The sequence below is a fragment of the Triplophysa dalaica genome, chromosome 21, assembly GCF_015846415.1.
Source record: "Triplophysa dalaica isolate WHDGS20190420 chromosome 21, ASM1584641v1, whole genome shotgun sequence".
Taxonomy (NCBI): Eukaryota; Metazoa; Chordata; class Actinopteri; order Cypriniformes; family Nemacheilidae; genus Triplophysa; species Triplophysa dalaica.
Window position 1 is genome coordinate 13,043,216 of NC_079562.1, and position 16,673 is coordinate 13,059,888.

Below are 16,673 nucleotides of genomic sequence, written 5' to 3' on the forward strand. Positions count from 1 at the left end.
CTCCTGACACTTAGTTAAGCATCACACTGATCCGGGTTTCACTTTGGGAGACGTTTGTCATGTCCTCTGTTTAAAATACATTGGCTGCAGTAAATGAGCGAAACACCCGAGACCAATGAACTCATGCGTCTCTGTGGAGAAGAGATGAGACTGTCGGGATGATATGTTCTGTATGTGTGTTTCTCACATTGGATATCAGACTGGAGTCCTTTGGGTGTTGAAATGTTTTTACAATGTTCAGAGGATATACAGTTTGGATGCGTTGCAGAAGTACATTTGATAGTTTTGAATTCAGTTTGATTAAATAATTGAAACACTTCAAAAATATGATTTTATTTTGATATTCTTTGTTTTAAGGGTGTCTGAAAAAAGAATGAATCGTTTGTCAAAATCTCACATAATTAGAATCGTGTGATAAAATCTGTTTGTAATAAAAATCAGCCTCTGCATGGACATTAGATGCTTGTTGTTGAAGGAATACAGACCAATGTTTGCTAAACACACTAAATAGACTAAGCATGAAAACAAATCAGTGTCCTAAAAATCTATTCAAAGTAAACAGGTTCTAATCCCTGTCCAGACTGTACAAAGACAATTTCCAGGCCCCTCACAGGCCATCTATGTAGGTCAGACTAGCATTCATGTTTCTTAAGTGAAGAGGGAACGTTTGGAGGCTGAAAGCTGTTAAGCAAAACAGACTACACCTTCTCTCCTTACAGCCGCCTCTCAACACACTAGAGTTACACAAAGCGTGGGCTGCGAAGCCAACCAGAGCATCTCTTCCTACAGCTAAAGACATGATTTTTCTCAGGTCCTGCTCCTGAGCCATGTGTCAAATGACTACATATAGACAAAGATTTTATTTTGTGATAAATACGACTGAGTCAGTCTCTGATGTTTTACAATTTAATTGCTGATTAAATTAAGAGTAATATAGTTTTCACTTCAGGCCCAAAGCCATTAATCTAATTAAACATTCACTTTTATTTTTCGCAAAAATAATATTAAAATAAATAAGTAAAAAATAAAACACGACAGTGTTTATGTTATTATTTTAAATTTTTTGTTAGCTTTATTAGTTTTGTGGTAAATGTTTTTATTTTTGTAACTATTAATAGTATTTTACCTTTAAATGTTTATTCAGCTCATGAAATCATAACTTACTTTGTAAGTAAAATAAGTAAAAGCAACTTATTGCTGGAATAAAAAAAATGTAGGGAAGCAAATAATCCGTACAGTGTATGTAAACCTAGTAAACATGATTTTTTATATCGTCGCTGTCCTTCCCAAACCTTCGCATTATTTCATGAAATTAAAAAAACACTTTACTTTTAAATGATTAAATACTGTGTTGTCAAAGTTGACAAGCACTTTTTAATACTTTTTATTGATTATATCTTTTCAAAACCGAGTGAAAGACAAAGGATGACTAATGATTTATAAAAAATATCACAAAATACGGTAGGACAGCAGTTTCATGAAAATAATCATGAATATTCAGTTTGAATATATTTCTTTTCCTCAATGCTCACTATGTCTAAGTCAGAATTATTTGATATAAACAATGCATCTCATCCTTTATAACAGGTAGATTGAATATAGAGTAAGGATGTGAATCTGTAACTGATCCTGCTTGCAGCAAACTTGTATGAAAGGCCTGCGGGCTGTGGCCGGTGTGTAACAGAGGTTAAAAAACAGCCTCCCTGTTGATTCCCTCCTGCTGTCCAACATGACAGAACCCTACACATGTCCCACTGGTTTTGCTAGTATTTTTCCTGTGCAGTATTGTAACATGTGAAGGTAACTGTGATTTGTTCTTTCATGTTTTTGAGCTGAAAGAATGTTTTGCTGGTCTCCCTACATTGAAAGAAGGTTTCAGGTTACAGAAAAACAAGAGCTGATAGGTACAGATGATAACAGGGACTGTTGGGGCCGGACTAAAGGTATACTGTACTGAAACATATAGGCATGCGAATTCAGATTTTTAAGTATAAGTCACATTCATTTTCTCAAAAGCACAAAAGTTCCCACGGATTAGGAAATTCCCACTCACTTTTACCCCAGCAGGCTCGCATGTATTGTGGTTTGTATTGTAATAGGGATTTTCCCATATAAATTGTCTGGATAACCTGAAAATAATCTGAATTACACCGCTGTTGCATCATACATCTATATCCATGTTAAGGTCTCTCTATAAGTTTTTAACTTTCTTTTATTTTTTAAGCACGGTTTTCTAGTTTTCAGAATCGTCATAATGGATTATATTCCTCATAAATGGGCACTTAACATATAATACCGTATTTATGTTTTATTAAAAGCCATTACTTCGTATATGTGTTATTTCTTCTGGTTTGTGCATTTTAATTCACAGAAATCCTACAAGACATGTTATCTGTGTCATTTTTTTCACATCGGTAACGCAAGTTTTACCCCCTTCTAAAACAGAAAAACATGTGACTGATTTTTTTGATGACAAGACTATCATCCGAAGTGTAGGAAAATAGAAACAGACACTGAGGGCCCAAAACACAATAGAAAATGTAATGAATTTAATGGTAATAATGGGAATTGTATTGGATTTAATGAAAACTATAATTGGTCGCTACTGGTTTCCTTTGGATTCTATTGGTGGGATGTTATCTAGCAGATTAACTGGTTAAGGTTCAAAATAGTATTTATTGTAAACCATTAGAATTTTGGCAATGGTTTGGGTTTCTACCTATTTTTCCAGCAGGTATATTTATGAAAAAGTGATCAGGACAGTATTCTTTATTGTCATTGTTGTGTCTACTAATGAACCCGACCTATTTAAAAACCAGACAAACCTTTTGTTTTGACCGCAAACTTTCAATCCCACCCCCATCCTTTTGTTTTGACAGGAGGGCCCAAGCCCTAATTAGGGTCTTTACGACATCTTAACTGCTCAGCATTTAATTCCAGTCGCTGCGTGTATGAAGTGACAAACACATGAGAGAATATACACAATATATAAGAGAGTCCAACAGAGCCCTTGTTTTTCTATCTGAACGTTTGGCAGTGATGCTGGATTTAATAACCAGACAAACCTGATCCCACTGCTCTAGTTATTAAGTAACAGCGCGCAGGTGAGGAGAGAAGTCACTGACCGGAGCCGAGCGGCACGGAGGCCTGTGCCAAACCACAAAAAGCCAAGAAGTGGCACAAAGGGCCTATTGTGCTGAATCCTCACAAACACCAGCACCGTGTGGGACAGAGAGGTCAGATGTTACAGCAGCGTCGGATAAACGTTGTGCAGTCTTTAGTTGCATTTCTGCTACCACATTTGTAAAACTCATGCTGTTGTTTGTTTGCATGAGGGTGCGTGTTGACTCAACATTTGGCCGACGAACAGCACCGGAGGCCTGTGAGGTCACACTACTGTGGGTAAGCATGTTCGCACAGCTGATAAGTCACAGAGAATAACCCAGGAGGAGCTGAACTCGAGGGAATATCGGGGGATAAGCCAAGAGAGGGCAGGAAAGGGCACAGCTGGCCTCGCGCACACAGACGTCTCTGTGACATGAAACATCCTGACTAGTGCTGTTGTGCGGTTGTTCAGGAAACCAGACTGCTTCAACATATGGAGCAACAACTCCTCACGAGCAGCGCTCTCATTGGCCCTTCTGTCTCCGGGCGTGTGCCTGAAGAGAACAAAACAGTAACGGGCCAATCAAACGGACGCAAGAAATTCCCCTCCTGCAGACGTTTCAGAAAAACTAAACATTGGTGACATCAGCGGGACTTTAAACCTAAACCACAGACATTTAAAAAACATGTGGTTCACAGGTTGCATCTGCTGCAAGAACACATTGTACCGGTGAAACGTTGCTTGTTTGCATGCCTAAACTTTTTATATCATGATTGTTTTCTTCGTTTTAACAATAGCGTTCAAGCACAATTTAAAAAAAGTTTTTTGCACTACATGTCATTAGGTGTAAAATGAATGAGTTTGCATGATGCATGGCTGTTTTTCACTTGGGCAAATGTTCTGCAATTGGACAACAGGCATCATTATATCTAACATAACTTGGTCACCCTTTAGATTACGGCCTGCAATGTACCGCATAAATAACCAGATTTACAAAGTTTGGAAAATAAAGAAGAATATTTATACTGTACCCCTTTATTCCCCAAACTTTGCATATTGTTTCCCTTTACCTATAGATATTTACTGTAGAGGTAACAACAACTCTTTTATATAGTAGAATCTTGATTCTTTGTGTATTTTACTCATCGGATTTAATCTTTATTTTAGGAACAATTCCTGGTTTCACATTGCACATAAAGTTGTAACTTTGCATGATGTGAAAACAAAATGTGCGTGTGTTCGTTCTTGTTTGCTCTTTTTGTTCACTGTGCAGAGACAAAAATGTAAGTGTGCGGGGGAAGTGCTCACGATCAGTCAGCTTTTCCTGTTTGTAAATGATTGGTCAAGACTTCTGAAACTGTTACCGGGCAGGAAATTTAGATTCTGATTAAACTGAAGAATGCTGAGAACTGCACGAGATTGTTTGCATGTAACTGTATAAATCAAGATTCAAAAAGTTTTAAGAAAAGAAAAAAAACTGATACTGAAATAACATTTTCTTTCCTTCATTCATTTTTAAGTACAGACTGAAGTCCAGACCAGGTCAACGGTCAATCAAAGATAAGATCATCGGCTGCGGGGCCTGCGGGCCACTCCTCTCAAATCTGATTCTGCAGAACAAGTCGATAGCAAAAGCAAATAACTATGAAATGGTGCCGTAAGGTACCCTATTGAGTAGATCTTCCTCACATCAGTTCCACAGAGGAATCCACAAAGAAGTTGTTGTTTATTTGCCTCGGTTAAAAATAGATGTGTCTTGGCTGTGAGAGTTTTCAAGGACACTTTGAGTCAAGGACTTAAAGAAAATCACATGATCAAACGTAGCCGGAGGCGAAGCCTAAACTTAACCAAATATCGCCGTACCATCCCTGACCTAAATTTCCACAGACTGTTTGTAATGAGTGTCCCTGTTGAACAGGTTCTGAGTTCACATCATTCCTCCCTTTTCATGTCAGCTGACCGTGTTTTTCAACAACTCAGTATGCAATACAGTGGTAATGCCTTAAAACATCTCTGTTGTTTTTGCTGAGACAAGAAGAAGATGTAAAAGATATCAAATTAACCTTTATTCTTCTGAGACGGTGCTCCGTTTTGCTAACCAATGGTCTTTAATAATCTCATCAAATTCTATCAAGTCTAAATTACTTGAGCTGGGCAATTCCGTCAAAATGTCAACCTTATCCCAATTTTTTACTATGGTAACAGCACAGATTTTCACATTTGGTGGTTCAAATACCCATGTGAGATCTCTCTTCAAATGTGTTTTATTTATAGTGCATGATTTTTCATAGTCAGGTAAGTGCCATTGTCATTGTCACATCCATAACGCTACATCCATCCATCCATTTTCTACCGCTTATCCGAACTACCTCGGGTCACGGGGAGCCTGCGCCTATCTCAGGAGTCCATAACGCTACATACTCCTCATAAATGGACACATGAAAATTCATATAAAGTAACTATTTTATATTCTATAAAGAGGCATCCCTTCTTTATTCATTGGGTATTTTTGCTTCAGGATTGTGCATTTTATTTAAAGTTTATCGTCTCCCAAAAACTGTATCCTTTATTTAAATAAAAATGTTTTTCATAGACTGACATTTTTTGTTAAGACTCTATCGACAAGGGTTCAGTAAAATATAAAGAGATGGTTCATATAATCGTAAAAAATTCATTCTCTGAGCATTTTTATGTCACGTTCATAACACTGGAATACCCCAGCTGTTATCCTAATAGATCTGTGCTGTTTCTGCATATCAATAATCGTCTTAGATGTTACAAAATGATTTTTTTCTCACAACAGAGGCAAAGTTGCCCGGAAAGGTAAATTACATTTCACATTACATTTATTCCTTTGGCAGATGCTTTTATCCAAAGCGACATACAAGTAGGAGAGCATATAAGCATTTTGTCAACAGGCTAAACTGTACCGTTAGTTCACAAGGCCATGCTACTAGGAGGATTAAAGCTGGAGTAAGCAAAGGAGAGAATGAACTTTTTTTTTTAACAGACAGGCATACAGATATTGGTTAGTCAACTGAATGCGGAACAGGCATGTCTTGAGCTGTTTTTTCAAACTTGTGAAGGATGCTGCAGTTCGGGTGGAGGCTGGTAGTTCATTCCACCAAAGGGGAAGCGAAAATATGTAAAATATGTATGTTTTTAAAAATACACATTCATTTATGCCCACACAATACATAAAATATATGCTTAAGCAATATATGAAACCTATTAGATATGAAACAATTCTATAGAGTCTACCCCACATAAAAATAAACATATGGGGATAATACCTACGTATATGTAGAATTGCATCATACACAGTTTAAATATTTTGTAGTTAAAGGTCTCATGAACTCTGCTTGTTTATTGTTTTATACTGTTATATGAGGTCTACTTATGACGTTCGCGTAGTTTTTATATTCAAAAACATCAAAATCAATAAGTAATAGGCTATTTTCTACACAGGTTTTGAGGCCAGCTCTGCAAGTGTTTGGTTTTAATAGGCGTGCCGTATTGAAGATTTTATAAGTAAACGCCCACTGCTTTGATTGCATAACAGTTTGTATAGTTGGAGCCTTCTGTGAATTTGGTTAGAGATGTAATGCTACGATACACATTAGCATCATTCACAGTTTTCACACAGCATCAGTATTATCTAGAGACCTCCTGTGATTTATAAATGACCTCCCCACATCAGTGTTTCATGTGACGCATTCGCACAGGATGATTTTATTCAAATTTACTGACTTATTTCCCGAATGTGATGGCAAGGCTTTGCATATTGTTTATATAGCCTATACTTGTATTGCATTTCATGATATATGACCGTACCTGCCTGCATTTGAGACCAGTGATCGTGAACCAGAGACCAGTGATCGTGAACTGGAAAAAAGATCACCGCGATCGCGGATCTCAAATGTTACGTGAGTTTCCATAATAAATAAACAAACGGGAGTCTACGGATAACTTATAGATATCACCCATCACCCGAAAGAATACCAAAACACTCAAAAACAGCCTCCATTATTCGCAAACGGTGTATAAAACCTTGAAAATTATATATGAGCCCACCAAATCACAGAGATGGCGATTCGCACAGGCTTAAGATCACAGACAACCTCTGAGAGTATTACAAATGACTGAGGTCACCAGATAAGACTAATCTCGTGTGAATAGTGCTCAGGACACATCAAACGATCTCTAACAAAGCAATATCGATGCATAGTACAAAAATGTTTGAATCACATAAGATTGCTGCACCATTCCAATCGGATCCAATATTGAAGGCACAGCACTGCTTTTTAATTTGAGTCATTCCACAAATCCATATCGATCTCTGCCTTGTTCACGCAGGAATCCTCTGAGATGTGATGATAACTTATATCCAGATGATTGAATATTTTCGATAATAATATATTGCCTCATATGTATCATATATGGTATCATCACCACCTGTTATGGGAACGCCATACAACTTACATCTGAATTAAACTGTGAGAAGTCTGAAAAGCAATTCTCTAATACGTGAAATCATTTTAGAAAATCTGTAATTTTCACATGCAAATATGAATAATATACGGACTGGGTTGAAGGTGAGACATTCAGCAAAACTGAGGGCATTACATCTAACCACATCTAACTGTCTGTGATGGCACTATTTTAAAAGCTATTAGTTTTGGTATGGACTGTCTGCGGTGCAAGCAGGGTGGGGGTGGAAAGTCACTTACCAAAATAGAAGCTCGAAAAATCTTTTAGACCCTGTTTGTTCTTCAATTTATGTAAACAAGATGACCGTCAACATGTCATTTAATTGGATGCCGACGTGTTGCTGATCAAATGTAAATAACCCATATTTCAACATCTCTGTCTATGACGCTCATGACTTTATACCAATAGTGTTGTTCTGGCAAACGTGTTTATAATTACTGCTCGTCAAAAACACCACAAAAAAGCCCTGAAGTGTTGCTCGGTTGTGATTCTTTTCCAGGAAAGGATCCTAGTTCCTCTAGTACTGAACCCGATTGAAAGCATATGTGACATCATGATTCAGCAGAGTTTAAACCTTCATTCCGAGACATGTGGGTGAAAACTGTAAACTGTTTTTAAAAAGCTCATTTTCATTATTTCCTTTCCTCTGATGGCAGGCTTTTCATTTATGGGAATCAGCTAAACGCATGACTATATTTGTACACAGATACATTCTGGCATTGATACACGGTAAATGAGTTCAAGAGCTATTACTACAAAACTGGAAACACAAAGATCATCAAGAATGGATAATATTAATAACCAGGACTAAAACTGATCACATTGACACACCATTTTTAACTTAAAAAGCGAAACGGGAAGCATGTGTTCATGTGTGTTAGGGGGTTTGAGAATGGTCAGAGGGATTTGGGAGGGGTGGTAGGTTGAGGAGCTCTATGTCATACTGGTTTACTCTGGTTTGCTCTGCTTTTTGTCTGGCTGGGCTCCAGGGTAAGGGGCTTTAAGCACAGTTGGGAAAGGTGGCTCACACCTTGTTTGTCCTTTGCGTGGAACTGATAGAAGAACATCCACGGTCTATAGAAAGGCCATGTGTTACTGGGTTCAGTTTGGGAATTTCAGCTAATTGTTATAGCTAATCTATCCTGAAGGCATCTTTACACTGCTTGTACTGCCAGGCTGGATACTGCAATTTACTGTCATTACACAATAAAGTGTTATTGATTTACATGGAAATGACAAAACCTACTTTATGTTTACCTGCTGTCAAAATATGCATTTATTTAATTTATCACCTTGCGATTATTTTACGAATGATTTTTTCTGCATACCTTATGAAGCTATGAATATAACAGACAAATATTCATGTAGATGAGGTTGCTTATGTACATTTTTTTGAAAGATCTGTGGAAATACAATGTATTCTGTAATTTGTGTATTTTTTTTTCTTCTATTTTAAGATTTTACAAGCACACACACAAACGCATGCACAAGAGACCCACGCACACACACGTATGCACACACGCACACAGACACACCTAAGCATGCACACTCACACGCAGGCACAAACATTCACACACCTGCACGCATGCACACCAGCACACAAACCCACACACACGCATGCACACACATGCGCTCACACACACCTACTCATGTACACGCATGCACACACACCAGCACACAGGCACATACACACACACAGCACAGACACACACACACACACACACACACACGCACACTAGCACACAGGCACACAGGCACACACACAGACACACTGGACATTTAATGACAGTAATAAATGGATATAATACTGTAATGTAATAATCTGCACTACTCCACACAGGAAGGTGCAGTGTAGTCAGAAAATCTCTTAAATATTCAAAAAAGTATCTGAACTAAATCGGTGGGCATGGCACAGGCCTTTTACCGCTCTGAACAAGAACAACATTTGAGATCCCTTTGTCCTCTGGATGCCACCGGAGATGTGATGCATGTGCACTGAGTCTGCTGGAAAATGAGAGCTAATGCCAGAGATTATTCCATGTTACGGGAAATCTAATGATCAAGATGTTCTGAAACCACAATTTGGAAAAACAAAAATGTACGAATGGTCCACCTTTGTGAAACGTTCAGTTGTTTCCTATTTCCCAACAATTCTTTTTATAATATTACTGATTCTGGACCTAAAACAGCAGGGTGTTGTTTGCTTCAAATCCCTCCCCAACTCCAGTAAATTATAAATATTTGGCAAATGTGGCAAGAAAGAAAAACAACATGTCAAGAAACAAAACAAAAGAGAGTTTTGGGAAAACTTAATTGCAGCCAAAAGCATGTAATGGAAAAATAGATAGGCCAAACTTCGCCTTGCATTTGGAAGTCATTTCAGCAAATGAACCAAATACATTCCTTGGACATCGCTGCTTGAGAAGCAAGCTCGGATAAATGACCAGAGGCCATACATGTCTTTGAAGTTCACGAAACAAAACAGATGAATGGCACATTTAAGGACACCAGGCGGAAAAATGACCTCTGCACCTGGATGTGCTTATGATGACATATCCCTAGAGGTCAGAGGTCATGGCTACCTTCCAACCTCAGCTGGACAATCAATTGTGATGCTGATTTTTAAGTGCATTACATTAGAAAACAGAAATGTAGATTTGTAAAAAAGCGTTTTTGTTCTGATGAACACAGAGAAAGATATTTGAAAGAATGCTTGTAACCAAACAGTTCTTGGCCACCATTGACTCCCATTGTAGGAAAAACATAGAATATCATCACTATTCAAAATTAAAATCGTAATTTAGAATGATTTGTAAAGTCAATGTGATTGTACTTATAGTTTTATACATAAACATACACTCACCTAAAGGATTTTTAGAAACACCATACTAATACTGTGTTTGACCCCCTTTCACCCTTCAGAACTGCCTTAACTCTACATGGCATTGATTCAACAAGGTGCTGAAAGCATTCTTTAGAAATTTTGGCCCATATTGATAGGATAGCATCTTGCAGTTGATGGAGATTTGTGGGATGCACGAAGCTCCCGTTCCACCACATCTCAAAGATGCTCTATTGGGTTGAGATCCTGTGACTCTGGGGCCATTTTAGTACAGTGAACTCATTGTCATGTTCAAGAAACCAATTTGAAATTATTCGAGCTTTGTGACATGCTGCATTATGGGTACATGGTGGTCATAAAGGGATGGACATGGTCAGAAACAATGCTCAGGTAGGCCGTGGCATTTAAACGATGCCCAATCGGCACTAAGGGGCCTAAAGTGTGCCAAGAAAACATCCCCCACACCATTACACCACCACCATAATTGCATTAATGAGAAATTGAACAGGTGTTCCTAATAATCCTTTAGGTGAATGTATAAGACAGCAGCAGGATGCATAAAGGACGTGGAGTTGATTTTTTTATTATAGCTGAACACATATTTGGTTGTCAAACACTTATTTGACTATCATGTATTAGGTATCAGGTATGTGGTAAAGCTCATTTACAACTGGGATGATGCACGGATGCGGTGTGTGTGTTAAGATGACAAATCTTTGAACAGTTTTTGGATCAGTCGTTGGTTTGTTTTACTAAAAATCATCATTCCATAATGTATTTTTCCATCCATAATATTTTCCCCATATTTGTATAATATAGAATAACATTGTATTACAGTATTATATCATCTAATAATAAAATAATTCTAAACATCAAATTCACTTACAAATGTTGGTTGTGTTAACCTTATGTTGTCAACAGCATCTAACTTTCCTGACATGGATGCGGTTGCATATTCTGAGTCATGCAACTTCAGAATGTTTGTGAGACATGGACAGTCCAACCAAGACCCCATGACATGTTACGTATTACACAAGATGAAAAGGCTGGCCTGTCAGTGAGCTAGGATTAAATCAGGGTAGTCTTACACCTCTGAGGAATCTGAACCAAGAATCTATTCCAGGAATCTGTACCGAAGCCTTTTTGCAGGGGACAGAATGTCACAGGAGAACTTGAGGGAAGTTCATTCGGTCTTGCATTTGAGTCAATGACAGGAAAAGAGAGAGAGCATGAGTGAGCAGAGTTCTGGAAAGCCCTGGGAGTCGGTATGCACTGGTTCAGACCGGTTTCTCTTGCACAGTAGACATGTAAATAGCGGCCTGGCATATCGCCACCATTACTCACCATTCTCTCTCAGCTAAAGAGACAGAGAGAGAGAGAGAGAGAGAAAGAAAGACTGTGAATGGAGGGTAAGGAGAATCCCCCAGGATTGGTTAATCTCAAAATGGCAAAGACTGATATGTGTATGAGCTCATTTTTGGTTACGAAATAATGGTCTTTTTCATTTTTTGGGGTTAGAAATAATCTTTATCTAACATTATAGTGATAGCTATTATTGTATAGCACAAAATTTGCATTTTAAAATGTGTCATTTCATAATATTTCCTTTTTTAATCATATCATTTTAGATTTAGTTTCAGCACTGATTTTGATATTTGTTCATATTTAGTTTGTTTTAATATTTCATTTCAGATATATTATATTATAATATATTTGATAATCGATTGCGTTACCAAACGCATCAGCATTTTTATTTTAATCCTTAAATGTAAACATTTCAAAAAATAAGTTTATTCAAGTGACATTACTTTAAAAACAAAAGTACTTTTAGTCTATGTTTTATGTACTTCTCAGAATAACGTAGTTGTAAACTAGTTGTGTAGTAAATGTTCAAGCTTATTTTCTTGTATACTTGATCCATGATCTTTCTAGTATATTTTCTAGAGGATTTTGTAGTGTTACACTTAAAGTATACTTACCGGTAAAGGTTAAATTTTATCAACTAAATGAAGCCAAATTAAGTCCCAAATTAAACTTAAGTATACTTAAATTGAACTTAAAATATACTTATTTTTACAATTTTTATTTTGTAAAAATGAATTTTATAAGAACCCATTTTATATTTAGAAAAATGGGGAATGGTAAAGAGAATGAGTATTAAAGGAACCAATAATATTTAAACATTTTTATAAATTCTCATTGACAGCCAAAAACAGTTATTTTTTCATTTAAGTTGACTTTTTTAGTTTCACTTTAGTTTTTCTTTTTCTTTAGTTTTCTATTATCAAAACTATGTCACATTCCATAACAAACTGAAACTACAAAAACCCAAAAAGCTAAAACTATCTTAACTAATAGGCAGATGCAAACAAAAGTTAATGCTAATAACCCCTTTAAAGAAACTATATAGGCCAATAATATCACTACCAAACGGATAAATTAATTTATGTTAATTCATTTAGATGTTGTCGGGTGTTATTGTTAGACAGGGTGATGTAGTGAAAGAAGTAATTTTATGTTTTGATAATAAAGCTGTTAATTCCCCATTTGATTCTCCAGGCCTCACCTGTAGGACATGTCAAGGCGTGTCACTTTAAAAACTGAGAGATGAACCTGTTTAACAGGACCTCTGCCACACGTGGTGAATTCTCACTCCAGCAACATTTCTAAATCGCTACGCAATTGATGTTCTGGAGATTAGTCAGTTAGGCTGTAAACAAGTACCATCCCGTCATCATGCAAAATGTTTTAACCCCGTCCCAGTTTCTGTAGTTTGTACAGAAAGGCTTTGCCAGAGAATACGGTGCAAGGCACATGCAGAATCACACACAGATGCATTCAGTCTACTTTACCTTGTTAACCTACTATGATACACATGAAGACACGTGACTTCATATCTAAAACACAGTTATTATTTTGAGTTGTAGGTCTACTATCTTTTAAACCCCTGTGAGTCAAACATGTTCATCCAGTAGCCTAAATGTTTAACATTTAACCGTTAATAGATATACTTTGCTTTACACTGGTAGAGTCTTCATAAGGTAACAGTGCACATGAGTGCACAGGCTGGGCATCAGCCAAAAGTGTGCAGGGTCAAACATTAGTGTATTGAGCAGAACTCTTTATATATATATATATATATATATATATATATATGCCTGCTGCTGTAAACCTCTTCATAGGATCTTAGATCTAAGAAAACCAGTGGCCAAGTATAGACCAGTTGCGTAAACAATGTTCTCAAACAAAATAAAATATTCACTATCGTACTGTAGCCTACTTGCTTACCATCATACTGTTGCAAAACAGTTTGATCCTTTTAATATTTTGAGGGGAGACATTTTGTGTCTTTTGCGCGTGCATGTTCGTTATTTTAAATGTAGACATGCGGCGCTTTTTCCGCGCGGCTTTAGGCGTGAAATGTGAATCGCCCCTAATATTTCCAAATTCATATCAATAGTATGACCGCATTAGTAGGCCAATAATGCAAACCGTGTTTATTACGTTTCATAGGGGATGTTTGTCCTTTTTTTAAAGCTTTACAGCATCCATTGTTATCGTGTGAGAAAGAGGGACAACATAAACCCACAACAAACCCCAAACCTAACCATATCGTACCCCTAAAACCAGAGAGAAATGATAGGTGAAGAACAATAGTCTAGAAGCACCTAATCCTGGTTGGAAGATAAAACTTAAAATAAACTGTAAACTTATTTCTGAAATCTGATTGGTTGATTTAAATGTTGTCAAAACATGACGTTGCCATAAAACAGGAGCGCCAACGGTTCCTTGGGGGTCAATTCCTTAGCATTGTGTAAACTGCCGAGATGTTTCACTGGTGATAGAAGAACTAAACACAATTTTCGAAAGTGTTTGTCAATTAAGAAAGGCAGATATGTTGAGACTCAAAACGCTGCATTTTGTTTATCATTTCTAGGGAATAGCCTCAAATGTCTGTTAATGTGACCGCATTATTGATATTTGCTATATTAGTAATGCTCCATTAAGGCTTTAATTACCTGAACGAGTTTAAAGAAAAGATAAAGAAAGTGGTGAACTTACGGTTTCTGAAAGAAAGAAGTATTTCTTTGTCCTCCTCTTGACCTCTTCATGAGTCTGTCAGTAAACAGGTGTTATTATAGTCCTCCAGCGCCCCCTTCTGATTGTTTATGTGTAATAACTGACCTTCGATTCTGGTGATGGTTTTATGCAGATAAAGTTATCATACTGTAGTTTAGTTTAGTTAGTTTTTATTTAATTATCTTTTATACTTCATTTGGATTCATTTTAATTAAGTTTAGTTTTTAATTATTTTAAGTTAATATCTTTTAGTTAATAAAGTTAGCATTTTAGTTTTAGTTATACTTGTATAAAAACCCTTGTGAATGAAATGTGCTGTATACATTTATTTTATATTATTATTATAAGAAATGTAGTTCAGTTTTTCCAGAGGACACAAGGTTTTCCCCAACCATTTTTAGGCCAATACTTTATTTAATATCATTAACAGTTTTAGTATAAATTATGCATAGTTAAGATCAAATGCAATTGATGTATATGAATATAAGAATTAATGACAAACAGTGAGGTCGAAAAGGGAAAAAGTGTGGCTCTCTTGAACAAAAATGACATCTAATAGTTTATTTGTGTTAGATCATGATGATCTCTGGACAGTTATACTGTCACAATTGTATTACTTTAATCTCAAAATATAGAACAATCTTCATCGAAAACATGTACATGTATTCAAGTTGCAAAGTAAAATGCATATAGTATGACAAAATGACTTTATTAGATTATAAACATAGCATTTTCGCCCAATTACAAGTTCTCGTAAACTTTTCCTAAAACTAGAATTCAGTTGTGGCTTGTTTATTAAACACACAGTATATGTATAATATCTGAAAACACATTTTTAGATGCTTAGACCAAAAACATCTGAAAATTTATTATCAGATAGTGTTCACTAAAATAGACACAAAACTAACAAATACAGTCTAGAATAAATTAAAAAGGGGGGTTACAGAGAGAAGACTCTGCCTTATTGTAGTTAAATCTTTCTTTGTATGTTACCTCACACTGGTACGTGTTCTCATGACTCCATTTATGAGCGAGAACTGTGTACAGTCCCACAGCAGAAAACGTCCCCCTGGGTCCTCTGTGGACTTCAGCCGTGCTGGTGTGTTTTCTGAGGCCTGATGTTTCGTTCACCTTCCATGTGATCCGGACGGCTTTAGACCGTAAACCAGTGATGACACACACAAGTGTAACTGCGCCGGGACGTTTACTCTGAACTTGGACTGGTAGAAGAAGATGCACCTTTGGAGTCCCCAGATGATGAAAAACAACATGTGGAACTGAAAAAAAGTGTAATATGCATGGGATACTGGCTTATGGTCGTTTCATTTAGAATAAACATTTTTGATTCAGAAACTGCAATACATCTCTTACCTTCCACAATAAGTCGAAGTCCTCTGCTAAATATCAGATTCATTTGAGCGTTGTCACCAAATACACAGCTGTCAAAGAAAATTCTGCTATTAACTATACGATCAATGCATTTATCATATATTCAGTTCTTTGACTTTGAAATCTCACCTCAGCAGAAGTGGAGAGAGAATCATCACACTCAATTTCATTCTGTTATGCTCATTCATGTCTGTTCACAGCAGTCTCATGTGTGTTGTTTCTGCAGATGTCCCTAGTGAAGTGTCATTTGATGGAGGGTCGACTCTTATAAAGCTGACAGAAGTTGGCGGTTAGTAATGTCCCTTGTGCTCCTGTGACAGGTGCTCCTTCTGCAGAAGCATTTACACGCAGTGAAACATCACTTCTCAATTCTTCACAGACTGAATGAACTTTTATAGGTTCATGTACTGGTAATACTATAATGTTTAGATATCAGAAAATGTGCAGACTATGGTGGGCAGGGTTAGTTTATTATCTGCTGTTTTCTGCGAAAACAACGTCTTTCATATTTCATAGTTAGGCATGTCATAATTTATTTAGAAATCTTTGTTTCCAGCAGCATTCTGGTTTGACTTCTGATAAATTATATACAGTATATATTCATCTTCTAACTGAAACGATACAAACACAAGAATGAATCACAATTCTGTGCCTAAATTGTCTTTTCTTTTATTGAGACAAAAAACTATTCTTAAACTGCAGAGACACTGTACAATATAGCTTTTTTATTTATTTTGGCAAAGTAAAACTGGCATAAATTGTCTT

The 16,673-nt window shown here is 36.7% G+C and overlaps 1 protein-coding gene across 1 annotated transcript; it reads right to left on the reverse strand.

Moving 5' to 3' along the window:
- Positions 1-15,035: 15,035 nt before the first annotated feature.
- Positions 15,036-16,171, reverse strand: si:ch211-1a19.2 (uncharacterized protein LOC100142650 homolog). The gene is made up of 3 exons (XM_056735372.1): positions 16,038-16,171; positions 15,891-15,958; positions 15,036-15,796 (listed from the first exon to the last, which is right to left on the reverse strand). Exons 1-3 carry the CDS (start codon positions 16,094-16,096, stop codon positions 15,447-15,449), a joined length of 477 nt encoding a protein of 158 aa, XP_056591350.1. The 5' UTR covers positions 16,097-16,171; the 3' UTR covers positions 15,036-15,446.
- Positions 16,172-16,673: the final 502 nt, after the last annotated feature.

Excerpts from the sequence above, each read along its gene's own strand:
- si:ch211-1a19.2 (XM_056735372.1), bottom strand. The coding sequence starts at position 16,096 with ATGAATGAGCATAACAGAATGAAATTGAGTGTGATGATTCTCTCTCCA. Across the intron at positions 15,959-16,037 it reads CTCTCTCCACTTCTGCTGAG|CTGTGTATTTGGTGACAACG; the intron begins GTGAGATTTCAA and ends TTTCTTTGACAG. Across the intron at positions 15,797-15,890 it reads ACTTCGACTTATTGTGGAAG|TTCCACATGTTGTTTTTCAT; the intron begins GTAAGAGATGTA and ends ACTTTTTTTCAG.